The sequence below is a fragment of the Sarcophilus harrisii genome, chromosome 1 (assembly GCF_902635505.1).
Source record: "Sarcophilus harrisii chromosome 1, mSarHar1.11, whole genome shotgun sequence".
NCBI classification, from domain to species: domain Eukaryota; kingdom Metazoa; phylum Chordata; class Mammalia; order Dasyuromorphia; family Dasyuridae; genus Sarcophilus; species Sarcophilus harrisii.
This window is the reverse complement of record NC_045426.1, coordinates 49,620,220-49,640,490: the sequence shown is the minus strand read 5'-3', so window position 1 is coordinate 49,640,490 and position 20,271 is coordinate 49,620,220. Positions and strand designations below refer to the sequence as shown.

General features: G+C 40.7%; 1 protein-coding gene across 5 annotated transcripts in view; it reads right to left on the bottom strand.

Moving 5' to 3' along the window:
- Positions 1–20,271, bottom strand: part of MTMR14 (myotubularin related protein 14) — a 40,295-nt gene that overhangs the window by 5,546 nt on the left and 14,478 nt on the right. For 2 of the 5 annotated variants that reach the window (XM_031954606.1, XM_031954624.1), the window contains exons 6-17: positions 19,713–19,835; positions 19,067–19,140; positions 15,785–15,855; positions 15,102–15,176; positions 10,859–10,925; positions 9,915–10,000; positions 9,482–9,558; positions 9,237–9,318; positions 6,831–6,901; positions 4,836–4,894; positions 4,552–4,690; positions 3,616–3,795 (exon numbers count right to left, since the gene is read on the bottom strand). In XM_031954606.1, the coding sequence (XP_031810466.1) occupies positions 3,616–3,795; positions 4,552–4,690; positions 4,836–4,894; positions 6,831–6,901; positions 9,237–9,318; positions 9,482–9,558; positions 9,915–10,000; positions 10,859–10,925; positions 15,102–15,176; positions 15,785–15,855; positions 19,067–19,140; positions 19,713–19,835 (1,104 nt within the window). The remainder of the gene's footprint in view (positions 1–3,615; positions 3,796–4,551; positions 4,691–4,835; positions 4,895–6,830; positions 6,902–9,236; positions 9,319–9,481; positions 9,559–9,914; positions 10,001–10,858; positions 10,926–15,101; positions 15,177–15,784; positions 15,856–19,066; positions 19,141–19,712; positions 19,836–20,271) is intronic. The other 3 variants (XM_031954620.1, XM_031954634.1, XM_031954612.1) reach the window with 2 other exon arrangements.

Below are 20,271 nucleotides of genomic sequence, written 5' to 3'. Positions count from 1 at the left end.
AAGAGTCAGGGAGAATGAGTGACAGCTTTATTTGAAAAAGCTAGGGGAAGAGGAAGAAGAATGTTATTGATAAATAAGCAGCCCCTTGCCCGTCCAGTTTACCTAACCCTCATTAAACCTACGAGGGTAGCTCCTCTTTACTATCCATCTCCTGGGTGAAATCCAATGCAGGCAGGCATGGCTGGCACATACAGATGTAATTTAAACAGGGTCTACGCTATCTGGGCCCCAGGCTTACCAATGCATTTCCAGGTCCCTAGAGGAAGAGATTCTTTGATGTTCTTTTCTTTTTCTCATTATTGTCAGAATGGTTTGGTTATGTTAAGAGAACAAGAACTGTGAGGAGGATTTCTGAGCCTCAAAAACAAGGGCAGAACAAGTTTGGCAGAGCTGCATTTGCCCTTGGCTCACAATTGCTGAATAAATGTCACATGGACTTCCTTGTGACCATTCTAATCCTGAGAGGCTAACATAAAATCCATCCAACAACCACATTTCTCATCTTGGCTTCAGAACTGTTATTACCTTAAATCTGCTGTGCCTCACACATCTGCCCCTGCCAGAACATTCTACTCTTGCCCAGTTCTAGAGGTAATCAGCACAGGGGTTAGGAGACAAATGTTAAGACTGAAGCCAGGAGATGCTGTGTTCTGTTGGCTTAACATGGCAACCTATGGCAGCCCAGTTCAACCATCTTTGAGGAGGCAATACTGTAAATAAATCTTTTATACCGGCAATAAAGTTAATGTAAGGAATTTACAAAGAGAAAGAAAAGAAAGAAAAAGCACCTAACATGGGTCATACAGCAGAGAGAAGTCTGTGTGAAGTGAAGAACTGGTGAACACTGCCTGAGCCAGACCCAAAAGTAAGTTTATAATTTCTATTAAATTGGTGAAGAATTGGTGGATCTTCTCTACTCCTCTACAAGTAGAGGAGTAGAGGAGAGTCTTTTCTATCCTATGACTACTAACTCCCTATAATTCTCCAATTAGAGATGTGCTCATCTGACTACTGAGGTGATTCTCTATGGAGTCACTAGAAAAACAAAAACAACAAGTCTTTGGTTATGAAAATCTTAGCAGATGCCAGAGATTTGACAAGAAGCTTTTGACATAATTTTGTAGGCCAATAACTTTAGAGAACACTGATTTTTCTCAAAGAAAAGTGATCTAAGACCAGTCTGTCTAAATCAGGTGGAATTTCTTTTTTCAATTCAGGCTGGTTGGGTTTCAATAGTGCAAAACAGAGTCAGAAACTTTGTTTAACAAATACTTTTTGCTAAAAGCATTCCTCCATCATTATGGAAAATCTGAAGACAAAGTTGATTTGTTAGCCCCAGTCTTGAGGCAAGAACTAGTTGCCAAACAAAATCAGATTAGGTAAATTTGGAGGCTGAAAAACATAGGAATTTTACCCATCTCTAACAGGATCCCAATATTCTAGCCCAGAAGTTGTGAACATCTCTGGGACCAACCCTAAGCTATGTGTTCTAGAAACTCTATTATTTACACTAAAAGACTTTACTATTATTAGAATGACAATTTTTCTTAGGAGTGAGGGGGGAGAAAGAGGAGGAATCTTTCTTGGCTCCTTTTCCTTTTTGGAAGCACAGAGGAAGGATGGACCTCTTACTCTGGTTAATCAGCAGCTTTCTGTACTTACAGGTAACGGAAAGCTTATATGCAATGAATGAGGTCCACAAATAAGCCTAAAAGTCTCCTAGCAACCCTTTATCAGAATTATAAAAGAGCAAATAAATTCTTTTGAGGTTCTTGTCTTCCAAACGTGAAGCTTTACACCTTTGAAAGCTTAGAGCAAAGTTTTTTTTTTTATAGGCAAAGATCTATTTTAAAAACATATCAGCTGTTAGATTAATACAATGCTAGTTAAGTTAGTGTTAAATTACAATATTCATCAAAGTATTTGACAAAGACCTCAACACTAACATATTGATCCTGATGAAACTATGTTTGTAAAAAATATATATAAATAATAAAAAATAATAATAATAATAAAATATCAGAGCTGAAATCAGATCAGATCTGATCCAGTTCTCATTTTCTCTCCCATTTTACAGAGGAGGAAATTCTCAAAAAAATCCCTTAATGGCAGGGTTCCTACCAAAACTCAGGTCTTGGAGAGTCACTATATCTCAGGCCTTCCATGGTCACTGGAGCTTCTGCTTGAAGGTTTCTTGTGACAGAGTTAGAGAAGTACCTTTTAAATAGCTAAAGTGTAGAACAGAATGGCCTTTGAATTCTCCTCTCTCCTTTACTAGCATGCTATTCATAAGGCAGGAGATTTAAAAAAAAAAAATCTTATTGTAGTAGAATGATCACAGGTTTAGAGTGTCTAATTCTACTTTCCAAATGAATCAACTAAAGGCCAAAGGGGTTGTGAAATTGCCAAATGTCATATGACCATCTTCCTCTTTCTAGCTGCTTCTCTCTGGGGGCAGGATAGGACACCAGATCTCCAATTAGGAGAATACACATTCAAATCTGCCCTCAGACACTAACTAGGTGCCCCATGGCACCTAACTTCTGTTTGCCTCAGTTTTCTTATATACAAAATGGGGATAAAAATAGCATCTCCCTTCCCCAGAGTCAGATGGGGATCAAATGAAATCATTTTAGAGTATTTAAGAGTGCTTCTAGAAAGACAAGAAATTAAACCTTGTCTATAAAAAGATATTAGCCAAAGGACACTGGCAAAAAGATATGAGATCACTAATCTTTAATCTAACCCCCCCCCCCCCCCCCCCAAAAAAAAAAGCCAGGAAGGGGAATGTACCTACTTTGTTTGAAGATTAAAGTCAGGGTAGCAAAGGGTATAGGAACACCATAATGATTTCTCAAATTGATTATATAGGGAAGGGAGAACAGAAAATCAGAATGGCAAGGAGGAAGAGAAGCTGGCAAGAGTTAAATGCTCTTCAACATTAAATCAAGTGCTAACCATAAAATCCTTTCCCTGGGAAACACTGAAGTTTGTATTCTCATGCCCATTCCAGTTTTTCTAGTTGTTCTTTTATGTATCCAATTCACATTAACTTATCATTGTCCTGTCACTCCACCCTCTGTCATCAGCTGGCCACATCTACACTACTCATCTTTGACTGGGTATATCCTTGGATTCTCTTTAACCTACACTGGAAGGGAACAGAGAAATTCTTGAGTTCACCCCTTTTCTTTTATACTTAAAGAGGAATACCCAAGAAGCGAATTGACAAAGCAGAACTGAAACTGGAAGGGCTCCTTTCCTGAAGACACTGTTTCATGCCAGAAGCTTTTTTTTTTTTTTTTTTTTTTGCATTCTTGGGCCTCAAGTCATGACCAGCACATCAAATCTCAATCCCTGAGGGAAGGAAGCAAACACCCAGAGCAATACCTTCTTTGACTATCACCTATGAACTTCTCTGATCATGACTGCCTTCCAGTTGTATGGTTTTCACACCAATGGACTTCTTTTAAATGGAAAGACAGCTTTAGCTATTCCTGATTCTAAGAGGGGAAGGATGCCGCATGCTATGGGAACTTCCCAAACTCAGAACTAAGGAGGCAACACACAGCCAGCACCTCCATCAGCAGCTACTCTTGCCTTCAAACACCTCACCTGGTTTTGGGGACTTCCAGGGGACTACTTCCTGTTCGGAAAAAGTTGTCAGAGTGGTTAGAGGATGAGGAACTGGAAAACTTGGCTTCCACAATCCCTTGACAGGAAGGCTGTCTGTCATCTGATTGCTGGGGACGGTTCCAGGGCACAGTCTGGGGAGAAGATGTATGACTCTTCCTCCTGCAGAGCAAGAAGCAGTCACTTTGGAGCTGCTTTTCCAAGTTCACCTCTCTGATTTCAAAGTCACAGAATTCATTTTCTAAAAAACAACTTGGGAGAAGCTCGCACATTCAGCATGACTTGTCTTACAAAAATATACCAAGTGCTTATGAATTACTTGGGGCCCAAAGGTAGCCCTGAACATTAAAGAAGAGACATACTAGAACATGGACTGCCTTCTGCCCATACATATAGAGAAAGACAACCAAGTCAGAGGAAATGACCAAATGTCTCCCAAAACACTGGAGGACTGAATATCTTCTCCAAATTCTAAGTCCCTATTTCCTTCACTTTTTCGATACTACTTGATTTGCTCCCTTCTTGACCCACCTGAAACCTGTCCTTTTAATCAACCTTTTGAATTTCCTAATGAAAGGGAATAAGGAGTTAACCTTTTTAATACCCACTGCCTTCCCCTTTTCCCCAGGGGAGGTATTGTCTATCCACAGACTCCCTGCAGGGAAAGCAGGCTCACAGGAAGCCAATAGCATCACCCAAAGAAGCTCCTTCTTCTGGGTGGTACAGGCTTGACCACAGTGGTGCCCCTTGGCAGATGGCTGGCTTTGGAGGGGGCAGCAAGTCACTAAGGGAACAAAGTCTCGTTTTGTCTCCCGCCCCCAGGGGGTTCCCTTGATTCCCGGGGTTCCAGCTGAGTGTCCAGCAGTGCTAGTTATGGCTAGGGCCACCCTTGGGGGCAGCTCCAGATTGGCACCTTACCAGGCAGCCTGTGACTGCGTTGCCGTTGAGCTCAGGTCCACAGATTCATAGGGGAAGCTGCCAGTTGCTCCTGGCGAGCTCTCGGTGACGAGAGAGAAGTCACTACTTAGGCTAGTTGTGCTACCCCGATCCCTACTTTCTGGAAGAGGCCAACAGAGACAAAAGCAGCCATTTGTGAGGAGGCCACCAGTGTCAGACACTAGGAACCCCACCCCCACGTCCTCCCCATTGGGAATGGGGGTGCCCCCCAGCTTACACATTGACCCATTGGGCCCCCAACTTACTCATGCTACAAAGGTCGTCTACAGTAAAGCCTGTGTCCCTGGCTGGAAGGCTCTTCCTTCTGGAGAGGAAAAAGAGACACTGACCCATAGCACCGATAGAAGGGGTAGCAGGTTTTCAGGCCTAGCTGTTCCTTTCCCGGTTAACTGTTCAGGACATGTGCTGAGCCTGAAACTGTCAAGTGCCCGATGATAGGCTCCTCAGATCATCTGAGCCACTCCTGGGCAATTCAGCTAATTTCTCCAGAACTAGGCAGCCCTCGGTCCAATACTAATACTGCGTGCCATAATTGGCCTGCGGTCCAATACTATTGCTAACAGATGTCTTAGACTTCAAACCCATTATGTCTAAAACGCGACTCATGTTTTTCCTCCCCTAGGGCTCAGCCCTGTTCTCAACTTCCCAGTTCTGTCAAAGGTCCCAAAGCTTACTTGTCACCCTGGCTTTTCCTTCAGTCCCCAACAATTCTCCTTTATCCTACACATCTCCCATTAATTGCCAAATCTTGCTGTAGCTCTTCTCTGTTCCTTACTCCTGACACTCATCTCTTATCTCCCTGTTTTTTCCCCCCAATTTGTCTCCCCTGCCTAGATTGCATTCTTCTTCATTCAACTCTTAGGAAATCTCTTTTCAAGATGATGTTCAAAGCAGCACATTAAGTGTCCTGATATGTTTCCCCAACTGCTGGTGCCTTCCCTTCTGAACTACCTTATATTTATTTATTTTTTATTTGTTCTACAGAATATTCAGCTAGTGCTTCAAAGTGTAACTATATTTGACTCCCCCATTAGGATGTAAACACTTTGAAAGTGAAGATGACTTTTCATTTTCCATTTTTGTATTCTGAGTACCAGTATAAAGTAGTCTAGTGATATGTTTGTTTAATCCATTAGATTTCAGGTATAGAAAGTACACCTAACACCAAGGTGTTTGGATTCCAGAACTAGATAGAGCAACTAAATATTTCCTAGGAGATTGGACTTAGTAGAAGCAGCTCACCTAGGTGAAAATTCTGTGGCAACCATCAACAGAGGTTAAGATTCTTTAATCAAGTAAGATAATGTATTTAAAGGTGCTTAGTCACAACTATGTAAAAGCTACCACAATGATTATCCTTTCCAATGTCCCAGATCCCCAAGCTGGAGGATGTTATTCTGAAGTATGAAATAGAATAATTTTTATGTACTTATTTATGGTCAGAATTTAATGTTATCACAATCCTGTAAGAGTCCTCTTGATTCCTTGTGGCCACAAAAGGTTTTGTCTTGTTTTTTGAAATAAAACACATTAGTATCCCATTCTGATTAACAACTTAATATGAAATGCAGGACTATAGCTCTTTAAAAGGAGATGAATATAACATCAGCCAGGCAATTCTGTTTACTGTGAAATGAAACCTCAAGTGGAAGACAGCAAGAGAATTACAAGACTTCTCTAGGTCTTTAATGGCAGTTAACTTAGGGTCTATGAATTTGTTTTTAATACTTTAACTATTTCAATTTAATCAGTAGGAGTCATTCTTAACCATTACAAGTCTTGACTTCTTTGGAAGTTGACTAAAGAATGTTTTAATAAAAACGAAATAGGACTATAAATATATTAATTATGTTCAAATGTAGTTATCACAATATTAGAACTAATTCACAGGTAAAAACTGAAGGATTGATGGAGATTTGGCTCATGTGTCCTCATGGTAACAGTGCAATGGAAATCACAAGATAATATGCTAATTAAGACAGAAATTATCCTTAGATATATTATCTCCAATACCCAAAAATCCCTTAGGGAAATCCAAAGATCCCTCTAATGGGAAGAGAATCTAGGGAAGTTTTTTTTGTTTGTTTTTTATTAAAGTCTGCCCCATTTCTCAGTCTATAAAATTTGCAATAAATTATGGCAGAACTAGGCTGGGTCCTTGCAGTCTTTCTCCTTGCCCCCAAAGGTGCAAGTGGACAGAACCAGAAAGGTAAGGTTAGTGTGTGTATCGGGCTCCTTACCTTTGTGACTTCAGAGCAGAGAATTCCTCAGAGGTGATATGCTTCAAAAAACTGAAGCAGAAGAAGAAAATCTGAAGGAAACACACACACACACACACAAGTGAGAATATTAGTTCTGAAGAGAGCAGGAGGCCTCTACCCTTCCCTGCCTCCCCATTTCCATCTCTTGCCTCCAAAATCAGCTAGACTCAAATATGAAGGGAGAATGACTTATCAGCTCTCTAGCCCGGACACCAAATGAGCCAAGGCAGTCTCTAGACATTTATTAAGAAGGTATAGACTATGGAATTTACAGAATAAAATCAGGAAGAGGGCCCTAAGGACTGGTGGGCAGGAAAAAGAAAAAAAAGGTGGCAGGAGGAAGGAGAAAGGCAGCTTATTTTCCTTCCCCAATAGATCGAGAGGTTGGGTCAGTTTCTCAAGCTCCACCTGTCAAACTCCCCAGGTTTCACATTCCCTATCACCAAAAAGGGTCACATGATTTCTCTGCTGTTGAAAAGGGTAGAAGGATTAGAAGCCTTCACCCCCCCCCCTCCCCTTAATCTCAGGAAAGGAGGCTAACAGGGAAGACCAGCTGGGGAAGGAGATAACATTAGGATTAATGAACATGAAGGGAAGACTGCTGACAAAGAGCAGGAGAATAGGAGTTTTTATGGTGATGGTGGGAAGGAGAAAATAATCAGGCTGACCCATTGGTGGTTTGTAGGCCCCCCTCAGAATATTGAGGAAGGAGAATAGGATATAGAGTAATAGCATGGTTCCATTAGGTTCCTCTAAATCCCAAATCAGAGACTTTGTTGCCAAGATAAAGAATGTATGTAGGTCAGCATCTAAGAGGAATGAATTAACTACAGGAGCCAGGGTCATAAAAATTTTGAGTTGGGCAAACTTGTCAACATAAATAGCAGACTTGGTTTTGAGGCTGAAAGGGTACAGAAAATGTCCAACAAATGCCACCACCTTTGCAAAGCTTTGCCCAATTTCTTCCCTTTCTTCTATCACAATCTTGTTTTATATCTAATTCCATTATTTGCAATTATTATCTATGTAGTATCTACATAAAAGATTTTTAGACAGCACTTAAGAGATTTGCCAAGTGCTTTTTATAGATTCTCATCGAGTCTCACAGCAATCTAGAGAGGTAGGATTAAACTTGGCTTTTTACATATAAGCAAACCTAGGTTCAGAGGTTACCAAGTCAAAGCTATAACATCTATGCCCTTCCCTTCCACCATTTGGATGTGAAAGAATGCTTCTTCCCCTCTGCTGTTTCTTTCCTTTCATCTCCACCTTAACTTCCCAGGCTTCTCTTAAGGAGCCAGTTTACATAAAGTTTACCCACCAGAAAAGTCTTCTGAGATATTGCTTGGGGTGGAGAATACAGAAATCATTTAGTCTAACAGCTTAACTGGGTGTACAAAAGCAGAGAATCCAGTTTCATATAAAGTTCTTTTGGACAAAATAAGAGATAACATTGAGTGATCCTACATACTTAGGTGCAATGAACACAGAAGGGAACCAGAACAAAACATTTAAAACAAAATAACTCAATCCTTTTATAATCAAGTCCCAGACATTGGCCAGTGACAGGCCTGTAAATCAAGAATGAAGCCCTAAGTCAAGAGAGGGAGATTTGAAAAGGGAATATAAAAGGCAGAATAAGAGCTGAAAGCTTCAAGGGGGCTTAAGGAGAAGGGAATTAGAAAGAAAAGAAAAACCAAAGGAAAGAACAAAAAAAAGTATAAGAACGAACGGAAAGGTTTGGAAAACATCACAAAGATCTTAAGTAATAAAAATTAAGGCCATCAGTTGGGAAGGATGTGACAAAGATAACATTGCTCCTGCTGTTGATTAACATTTTAGAAGTAAAAAAAAAAAAAGTAGTAAAAAAAAAAAAATGCTCCAAGCTGGAGCACGGACAAGGTCTCTAGAACCAGAAGTTGCTGATAAGACTGAGACTTTGAGATGTCCTAATCCTACCACTGGGGTTGCTACACAAGTAACATGATTAAAATCCCTTATGATGTTTTAAAAAAATTACCAAGCAGGAATAATGGTAAGAAGTGAATTAGGGACAAGAAAGCTAGGACAACAGGTAGTAGGTAGGAATAATGGAAGACAGCAATTAAGCAGCCAAATAGCTGGATTCAAGAGTGTATAGGATCACACACCCAACACCCCCCCAAGTTAAAGAAATAGAATAAAAAGGGAAAATTCATCTGGGGATGGGAACCCCTAATATTAAATCCCAGTTTGGATGGCCTAGGCCAAGCTAGACACCTCTCTACTAAATCAGGAAGGGGTGGAGGGTATGGGAGGAAATGTATAGATTCATTTCCTCTTTGGTAAGAAGTCACTTAAGGCAGTATCTGTCCCCTTCTATGGATACACAAAAAAGGCACTCACCTCCTCTCCTTTGCTGAGTCGATCTACCAACATGTGTCTGAAGAAAGAAAGGGAAATGAGCCCACTCACAACAAGGCCCAAGCTAAGAAACCAAGGGGAAATTGGAGTCACTCTACTAGGCAAGTCTCAGCCCCTTATTCCAAGGGGAAGGAAGCTTCTTCCATTCCCAGGGTCAGAGAACCATGACCTCCAAATACAGAGAGACCACCAGGAATAGGCCCTATAGCCTCCCACATGGGACCTACCCAAAGAGAAACCAGTCATAGGCCACAGTCAGATAGAGGATCTCAGCAGGCTTCAGGGATGTATGGATCAGCCCATCCTGGGAACAGAGTGCAGATATCATAAAATAGCCTTCCCATGAGGGTATATGCAGCTATGATCTGGATAGCTGATGAAGGTCACCTACTTTCTCTAGAACAGAAATCATAAGGTCCCACTGAACCAACCCAGAGGCCTAGAATATAAGTGAATGGAGATCAATGTCTCCAGAAAAAACCACAGGTTCTTTCATAATGGCTCAGAAAGGGAGTTTTCTATCCCATCAAATATCCACCTTCTATAGGGGAAAAAGTGTGGGGGAGGGAAGGGAGGTGCTAGGAAGAAATCAAAATTCTCCCAAGGCAGAGAATCTCCTGGGCACTTCATACTTTGAGGCTTCCTAGTCTCTATACTTACTGCCCATAAGGAAAGGCGTAGGAGGGAGATGAAGAGAGGTGTCCGATCCCAGCCTGAAATACAGTGCACCAACAGCCCGCTGTCATCTGATCAAGAGGCAAAGGGAATTAGGCCCAAAAGAGAACCAAAGAACAGCTAGTAAACAAAATGGAATCTGTGGCCTTCTTGGACTTGGAGGTATGAATGCTAGTCATCCCCAGAATCTTGCCCCTTAAAGAAGGCTTAAAGATTTCCCTACAGTAATTCAGGGAATACTGCTCCCTCAGCAATGCTAACAGGACAAAAGCCAAATCCAGACTACTTCCTACCATCTAAGGAGCCAGTTACAATAAGCAGGGATCTTGGCCCCAGGAAAGAGATGAGGAAACGCCACACCCTTCCTCCTTTTACAGGATGTCCTAACAATTAGATGCAGCCGATATGTGTCACTTTAGTTTTGTTTAAGTATTTTTTTTTGTCACAAAGGAAGACTCACTTCAAAGGGGTCTGATATGCATTATCTGGAAGGGACTGATATGAAAATAAAACATTTTAAAACTGGACATAACATATCAAAGAGACCTGCTTTAAAGTTCATTTTCTTCCTACTCCCCTCTAAATAGGGGGGTAGGGGAAGATGGAGATGCTGGGTAGGGATGGGAAAAGAATTTAATTCATAACAATGTTAACACTCGTGATCTGGGAACTACCAGTTACCCTCAGGATAATGATACTTTGTTTTGACCTTAAAAGAAACTCCTTCCTGTACCAACCACAGTTTGAAAGCTGTTAAATAGCTCTGTGGGGAATGCCTGCAGTCGGAAGCTTGCTTACAGGCCACCTTGGGAAGCATTCAAGGCACAGAACACAAGCTGAGAGTGTACTGCAAGAGTGGGTTGTATGCTTTGAGAAAAGCAAGAGGTTTGGGACCAAAGGGGTGGTGGTATAGGGAGACTGGCCCTTACCCTCACTGTTGACTATATAAAGCAGAAGCTTCAGGTAGTTCTGTGTTTGTTGCACCAGGTCCCAGCTCTAAAAAGGAAGAAAGGAGACATTAGGCTTGTGGTTAAAATTGGCAGGGGTGGGGAGGGAGAAAGGAGATTCTTACATTGAGAATAAAATGTAAGATTGCATAAACTATCCTGTTCTCTATCACATCCACTTATTGTACCTATTGCCATAAATTGTAATCAACAAGCCAAAATATTCTTAGCTTAAGACAACGAAACCACAAAAAGGGAAGAAGGAGCTCATCCTAACTCTTCTGAAGCCCTACCTTCTTTAATAGGATTCCTCAACCAGGATGAACCGACTAGTATCCCGATTTGATTCCTTTTAACCAGAAACAGGACAATGGGGGGGGGGGGGGGGGGGGGGGGGGCGGAGAGAAGAAAAGAAGATGAGGAGCAAAGGCCCAGACAAGCTCGAATCCTATTGACAAAGGAGGTAACCTCAGACACTGCCTGCTCAGAATCCTTAATTCCGCAGGGGTTCTGACCCAGTTTTACTAGTCTCTTCTCCCCACCAGAAGCAAAGTTCTGACAATTGCTTCTCTGAACTAGGCAGCTGCACAGATAGAGAGTTGAACACCAGAAGGAGAGCCTCCCAAGGGGGGCTGGGATGAATGCACCACCTGTAATTGGAATGGCTTTCCCAGGAATTTAAAGCAGTCTCCTCGGCCTGACCCTCCCAGGCCCCCAGAGAGGCCTGACCCACTTTTAGCAGCTCCAGAGAGACGCTGCAGCTCTGAGCTAATCAAGCCATTACCCGCAGTCACACACAGGGGTCTCACAACTGCTCTAGCTCAACATGTCAGACACACCCCTGTGAACAGCAACCTTCCAAGCTGCAATTCTGCAGAGAACTGGGGGGGGGGGGGGGGGGGGGAAGAGGGTGTAAGGGAGGGAGAAGAAGGTATAAATCAAATACCGAAGGTAGGTCAAGAAAGACGGCAAATTTGAAAGTTGAGGCTTGAGGCTTTCAAGGGAAAGAACATAAGAAGGCCCCTCATGATTACAGGGTAGGACAAAAACAGTGTTTCCAATGGGAATAACTGCTTGGCAAGTTAACCAAATGCATGGGAGACACAGCTAGGATTTAACACCAACCAATAGACTGCCAAATTGGAAGAAAGAACCTTAAACAGGAGCTGGTTCATAGATACAGATCTAGTGGGAGATCAATTGAGATATTTGCAAAACACATTAAGTGCTATCCAAAGGCTATTATTCCCAGAGTAAAGATGTAAGACTTCATAATCGAAAATTGGACAATAAAATTTACCCATTTCTGACTGGGATATGACCGATTCCTGGTGCTGAATGAACAAAAAGGACAACCTAGCCAGAGTCTCTATTTTCTTATGTAATGATCTGGACACCCATGCTACTGAAAACGAGGAGAGACTTTGGGGGGGGGGGGGAGAGAAAGGAAGTCAACAGTTCTAGAAGCATTTTCATGCAATGCTTGTGCAGGAAAAGGAACCTGTTCCTACAGAATTAAACTCCTACTTCTCTGCAGTTGGAGTGCTCAAGGTCACTAGAAGAATGGAGACTAAAGCAACCAGTTGATGTCACTGTTCAGTCTGATAGCCAGAAAAGGACAAAAGGATAGGCTTTTACTTAAAATTACATCTCCCCCAAAAAGGTCTTTTTTCTACATTCACTGCAGCAGCAAAGCTGGGGAAGAACCTACTGACCGAAGTGGAACAAACATCTTTTTTGCTTGTCGCTAGAATTAGTTCTTCTGCCCAGGGACCCTTGGAAGAGAAGTGAGCCCATACGGTGTGTGAGTCAGTGCTGCAGATCAGGCAGGCTTCTATAAGGAAGAAGGTATCTGTTTTGGGGTCATGAAAAAGCTAAATATCATTCCATCTAATCTTTATTTTAGGGAGGAGGGAACAGAGACCCAAGACATTAAGTGACCTTCCTAGATGATACCAATAATAAATGGCATTTAATATAGATTATGACTGGGAAAAAAAAACCCTTTATTTTCTCATTTAATCCTCATCAAAACCTGGTTAAGTAGATGCTATTACTGCTACCTTACACTTCAGGAAACCAAAGCTGAGAGATCATAGGGATATTAAGTTTCTGCCTAGAGATTCAACTGGCTTCTGGCCCCCACAGGTCATCTTGCAGGAAGTAGTTAGTATTCAGCTTCAAGAGCTCCTTTCCTACACCCTGCCTTCAGTGGCAACAACAACCAGGTATTGTGGATGATTTAAAGACAAGCTTGAAGAGTCCAAGGGAGGCATTAACAGGACTTTTCCAGAGTCTCAAATATACATTAGGATGGGGAGGAGGGAAAGAGAACAACTTGGGAAGGTAGGAGTCCACCCCTGGAGTCAGAAGGACCCAAGTTCAGATCCTGCCTCAGATGCTTCTCACTTCCTATCTGTGTGACCCTGGGACTAAGCAGCTTCCCCTCCCTCCTCAGCAATGCGGTGGTTCAGACATTGCTAAAGCCTGGGAACATAAACAAAGGCAAAAACAGTTCCTGCTCCCAAAAAAAGCTCATACCTCACAGCATTTGAAACCTGAAAACAGCTAAATACAAACAAGGGAGGTATAGGAGAATTTTATTTTCAGATGAGCTATCAGTCTTTTAAATATGTAACTTCAGAAATGGTTAATAATTATGAAGACCTTAATACATAAGGCCTAGCTCCAATTTCTATCCAGGGCTCTGTGGGAAAAGATTCTGATGGGTAGAAAAGAATTTGAGATGGAGTCCCGAATGGAGATTTGGGAAGATATTCACACGCTACTCTGAAATTTTGTCTAAGACTCTTTTGAACTTTGGACTCAACCTCCTACTTTAATCAACATCATTATTTGGCAACCATTACTGCCCTTCTAAACTAAAAAGGAACAGAGCAGCTGGCACTAATGCTATATGCACACTTATCTTCATTCTTTCCCCACAACACAAGAAAAGCTCTACATGAAACATTTTTTATATCGCCAATTACTCCTTTCCTTCACCATAAGAATATAATAGATATAAGGCAGGAGGAAGAAGAGTAATGTTCATGACCAGTTGCAAAGGCAAGGCCAATAATACTGCTTTGTATTTAAGCCCTATCACTCAAGCCAACATGGGCTGTATGCCATGATGGTGCATATGGTAAGATTTCTGATATACTTACATCAGGTGTCCTCAACAAGTGGTAATGGAACAGGAATAAGCCCAAAAATCTAATTAATTCAGACAGTTTTTTCCACTATTCCTGGCCACAAAGTATATCAATCCTCCCCCTTCTTCCCCTTTGTTTTGGAGGGGGTGGTAGGACCAGCAGACATTTATTAAGCTTTTACTATGTGAAATATAAAGGAATAGAGATACACAAAAAAAATAAGGCAATGCCAGGCCTTAAGTTTAACATTCTACTGAATGGATAACAATACAGCAAAATTTAAGTGTGTGTATATATATATATATATATATATATACACACACACACACACACACACACACACACACACACACACACACACAAACTAAATGAGAGAAGGAACAAACAATAAGACAGATTGGGAAAAGATACAGCATTTTAGCTGAATGTTGAAGAGTTAGGGATTAGTAAAATGTGAACATTAGGAAGAAGTCTATTCCAGGAATGAGGCACAGCCTTTATCAAGACAAGGAGGCAGATGATGACACATGGAATTGAGGCACAAGTTAACCCAGAAGTTGGCCCATAGCATGTGTGAAGTAGAACATGAAGTAAACCTGGAACATGATTGTAAGTGGCTTAAGACCAGTCAAGGAGTTTGTTTTATCCTAGAAGTATCATACCTCCAGGGCTAGTCCTTGAACAGAGGCTTAGGTGGGCCAGCTCTATTCATTCACCTAACAATGAATGCCAGATGCACAAGGAATAAGTCATAGTTCTTTCCTATAGAAAGCTAGACAACTTAGAAGGGAAGATATTAACTGGAATACAAAGATAAAATGAAAGTCAAAGTTCGTTTAAATTTAAAAGGTAGAAATGGAGTCTACTGGGGGTAGGAAATTTCCGTGAGAAACTTAGTAGAACTGAAGCAAATGAGGAACAGAATTTAAAACGGGTTAAGCACAAACCCATTTTGTACCACATGACTCCCCACACTTTTCCTGTAAGGGACAAATTTGGTTCAGATTACCACAAGTGTTCATGAATTACTCTCATCTGTTTCCTATAACCCCCAATCCTTTCCTTACCTGGTACTCATTCCAGTCAATGTTCAAAGAACGAGTCAGAGTGACAGGGATACTTAATGGTGCATCAACATAATCCTGAAAAGAGAGACTTGTGAGAAGCACAGAATGTACACGAGAAGAGGGAGTGGTCATTTACAGGAACCATCTTCAGCAGGTACGAGAGCAGACCTTGATGTTTTATCCAAGTATTACACAGACATATTTGAGATGCAGTGACAGTTTTAGTTGGTTAATTATCATGAAAAGTTTTCAGGCTGGCATGTGACTTGCAATTGGCAAAAATCAGCTCCCATTAAACTTCCAACCAACCTACAAGGTAATTCCCTCAACTCTTTGCTCAGTTAATGGGGAAGAAAACAAATCCTACCCCTAGATGTCATGTGTTGCTGGAGATAATTCTTCCTTTTTCTATTGTTGAACTTTTCATATCAGCTTAAGAAAGTGCTAGAGTATTAGAGCCAAACATTCTCTAACATAGGAGACTGGGATATCAAGAAGAAGGCAAAAAAGGGAAAAGATTGAATGAATTAGGAAAAGAAATCGATAAGTGGAGACAATGAGGTAGGGGGGGAGAAGAGAGGGGGCAGATTTTTCCTTCTAAATGAATTCCCTTAGCTGTTCTTAGCCTCCACTAAACCCTCCTCCACACAAATCCCAAATTAGTTACAAATTATTTCCTGTACCTGTTTCCAGTTAAAAACAAGTCCTTCTGCTGTGTAATCCCGATCCTTATACTCCTTGAAAAATTCACAGCCTGAAACAGGAAGAGAAAATAAGAGATGCCCTTTGGGAACTTGTATTCTTCTAGAATTCATTTGGAATAAAAGCCAAGATTCCTCAGTGCAGGAGAATCAAGTATGGTTAACCTCAGCCTCCAACTCAATGTTTCTCCACTCTGCATCAGCTTACAAAAGCTGTTCAGAAGAATCAGCACTTCTAGAGCTAGAATTTTAACTTTAAAAAACACCGACTACATTTTCCCCTTTCCTTTCCTTTATTCTCTGGTACTAGTCCAGCAGACAAATAAGAAAGGAAAGGAAGGTAGCACTCACTGGAAGGACCCCTACTATACACTTCGCAGAGTCCAGGTAGTAATATAACATACAAGAGCCTTCAGAGTAGTTCTGAATCCAAACAGGGTGTAGAGAATGAAGAAACAGTCTACTGATGTTTTGTTCAAAGGGATCTTAAATAGTTTGGATGCTCAGATGCCCAAAGACTACATTACATGACTGTACTACTTCCGTACACTGTAGTGTGGTACACTACTATATTACTGTCAGAAACCATTGCTTCCCATGTCCTTACTATGTAGTTGAAATAGACAGGTGTATATAGTGTTTGCCGAGTCAAATCTAAGGGAAACATCACTAACAACACTTTCCAACTACATAGGTATAGTTTACTTTCAGTTCAAATCATCTTAGTAAAATACTAGAGTAAATAGCATTTTAGAGTCAGAAAATACATACATTAACTATTTGGGCCTTCAAACACCCTGTGAGGATGAATAGTAAAAAAAAAAAAAATCAATCCCATTTTACAGATGAAGAGCCCAAGGCTCATTCGAGTGACTCATCTAATGTCATAACTAGAATTTTAATTCTAGTCTCCGAGCTCAAATCCAGTATCCTATGCTTTGTACCATACCATACTGTTACACATTCAAGTCAGAGTCCTCAGAAAGCAACCATGCTACTGTGGCCTGAACAGAGACTCTGGTAACCCTAGAAGCCAAGTTCATAATCATGATTCCTGTGGGGAAAATCCCTTTCAATAAGGGAATCTGGAGAAGATGGGCTTGGGAAACACCTAATAATTCATTTACTGTTCAGCTTTGGTTACACACGAACTTTAATCCCTTGTACCTTGCTTCTGATTGCTTTTGGTCGAGATGTCAGAAAGCAATCTTCAGTCACACTTCAAGTTATTCTTGGGGAACCTCAAGAGCTCTTTTGAAATGTATTGCTTTCCCAAATTGTAGAAACTCAAATCAAAGAAGAGGACCCAAGGTTCAATTCAGATGAGGGTCACATTTCTAAAACAGCTCTAGTAGAGAGCAATAGAAATTAGGTAAGTTTAGGACTCTGGGCAATACATGATGTTTATTACCAAGCAGTCTTTTAAAGGCACCAAGACAAAGTCAAAATACCCAGGGGAGAAGTGTGAAATCACAACCTGCTCAGAGAAGAGAGCAACAATCCAGACATGCTTCTCAACTTTCTGCTACTATAGCATCTTCTCCATCCCACTCCCACCTCCCCAACATCAGGAGGGCCTTTGGACTACAGCCTAAATTACATACCTCAGAACTGATGCTGCAGTTCTAATCTAGACCAGGGAAAATAGTTTACAATCCCAGACCTCTGATCAGGGTCAGGTAGCTGCTCCCTTTTGAAGCTATGAACATAATTTGTCACAACTATGTTTCAGAACTACCTGCTTGGTTCATCACCCCATTTTGGAAAGGGCATACCTGACAGGAGTGATCAGGAGTTTGAAACTATCTCCATCTTATTTTTCTGCCAAGGATGTGAAAAATCCATTTAGGTATATATTACATACCCTGCTATAATACAATCAGGACAAGATTGTGAGGACAAATCGCCAATCTTTAGGAGAACCTTTGGGGTAATATTTGGTGAATACTGGCATGAAAGCCATGTGGTTGGTCCTACTCTTATCTACCCTTTGCCCTTTCGAACTAATTCCTTCACCAATAATTCACCCTCCTAATAACTTAAGCTAGTCCTGATGGCCAAACACTTCCCCTGCAGTAGGGAGTCATGCTTCGTTGCTGAAGGCAAATCCCAGGTCTGCCACTCATGTACATAACCTCGGACACATTTAAATTTTCCTTAGCCTCATTCAGTTTCATCTCTCAAAGTGAAGGGTAATGAAATTCAACGATATAGGTCTTAGTTTGGCTTAAGTAAAAACAAAGGCCAGGAGAATGGAAAAAAATAGGTGGGAATTTGGAGTAAAAACCTGCAGGTACAATCAACTGAGATATTCAGGCCTATACTGACTCCACCAAACATTTAGTTAGAAAGCAGTAATGCTGCAAACATGGAGCATTATACCTTTAGTTCCTCAATCCTGGAATTATGTTATGAATCCCCAATAGTTTCATTTATCCATGGCTAAATTGTTTTACTATGTACAATATAAATTACTGAAAATTTTTACTTGTTCTCTCAAGAACAATTCCTGTGACCGTGAGTCTTCTCAGCCAAGGAATTCAGATATTAGTGCTTCCTTGGAGTGGTGGTGGTGGTGATGTGTTTTAGTGTCTTTACTGTGTTTTATTAATTGTGCACCACTTAACCACTTATGCTTTGAGTTTCTTCTTCCTTTATGTCTTATTTAAATCAAGGTTCTGAGCAGTAATAAACTTGTACCCATTCAAAAAAAAAAAAAAAAAAAAAAAAAAAAAAAAAAAAAAAAAAAAAAGAAAAAGAAAAGAAAAAAAAGGTTAAGCAACTCTAAAGTGCTCACCATACTGATAATATCTTACTTTCTTCACCATGCTATCTGGATTTCACTTTCATGCTGTTCTGTGCCTTTTAGGATGTTAGAATTGCTCTTATGTATACCAATCTCCTTGGACAGTCCAAATTAAAGGGGATAGCTACCCGAAAAATATGCTTAAAAAGTCATCATGCCCCACAGACAATTCACTGAGCCTTCTATTGCCTTTCTGGTTCCTTCTTTCCATCATTTTCAGCTTACTAAGACATATGTAATCAAAACTTAAATACCTTTAATTTTTTGCCACACCTTTCTCTCCCCATCTCAGAACACTGACAATTTAGAACATGAGAACAAGTCACCTCTAACCAGAGACGCCTACCCACCAAAAGACCAGCTACCACCCAGAAATTTTCTAGTTTCATTCATACCCAATAGAAGATGCCCAGTCTTTACCAAAGGCCATCATTCATGTGGTCTCAAAGGAACCATACCTGGATATGGGATGGAAAGAAGCGTGAAATCGGCATATCGCTGGGCCTTGTCCACTTTCTCAGAAGAAGTTACACTAAGACAGGAAGACATGAATCAGATTCTGTTTCTAGCCTGCTCCCTTCAGTTTATCCTCACAGAAGGAAAGGGACCAGTCATTTCTTTTAATACCACAGCAAAAAGTGGGAGTATAAGGGGACATGAGACTATCCTACCACTTGAATCTTATTGCTTATACTTAGAGCAGTTTCAACATAGTTGGAACTGCACTGTCAAATCAGACCTCCCACTTTCCAACTTATTATACCATAACAATCATAAGGTAAAGACAAACTACAGGAGAAGAAAAAACAGTATCTGGTAATATTTTAAATAGAGACTATGATTAAAAGAGGAAAGGATGAATAAAGCTCTATCAAGTTAACAATTACTTGCTGTTTTGGACATTGACCTTGACATGTATTGCTCCTCAAGAAAACCACTTTTTCTCTTTAAAACTTGTAAAGAAGTTCTAATTCATCTAAGATGATTTAGGATTTAGGACAGAGGAAACAGGAGATGGTTTCAAGTAGCCTTTTTTAACAGTATAATTTCACGAAATCACTACTTATATATTTATCTTAGTGTGGGCTCACACACCATACTCACTTTAGGCCAAATTTAACCTTCTTGTTCTCCACCATTAGGTCACAGATGTATCTGACTGATAAGTACCGAAGCAATTTGATGTCATGTCCTCTAACCTTATCAAAAAGTTGATTGTCAGCACTTCTGAAACAAAGAAGACCAAGGTGAGTAGTTTCGTAAGTTTCACAAGTTCTACTTACCCAAACACTGAAGGTCAACTAACCAATTGGTTCCAGAGAGTGCTAAGATGGGAGACTCTCTGAAAAAGATGCACTTCAAAGAATAGCAACTGTGCAGCATGGAAATAGGAAACAAGCTATTTCTGACAAGTCAAATAATTTCAGCAAACTGAGACAGCCAAGCTAAGCTGGGGGATGATACTTTCATTTCTAGTTGAAGATTATTTTCCACTTTTGTTTATAGCCCTTAAGTCAGTTTTCAATCTACATGACTTAGAAACCAAATTAAACGCTTATCAGGAGACAGATTAAGAGTTACTTTATCAACTGCTTGTGAAAACAGCAGGTCCATTCATATTGCCTAGAACTTCAGGAGAGTGAGAGAGATAACATTTGTCTGA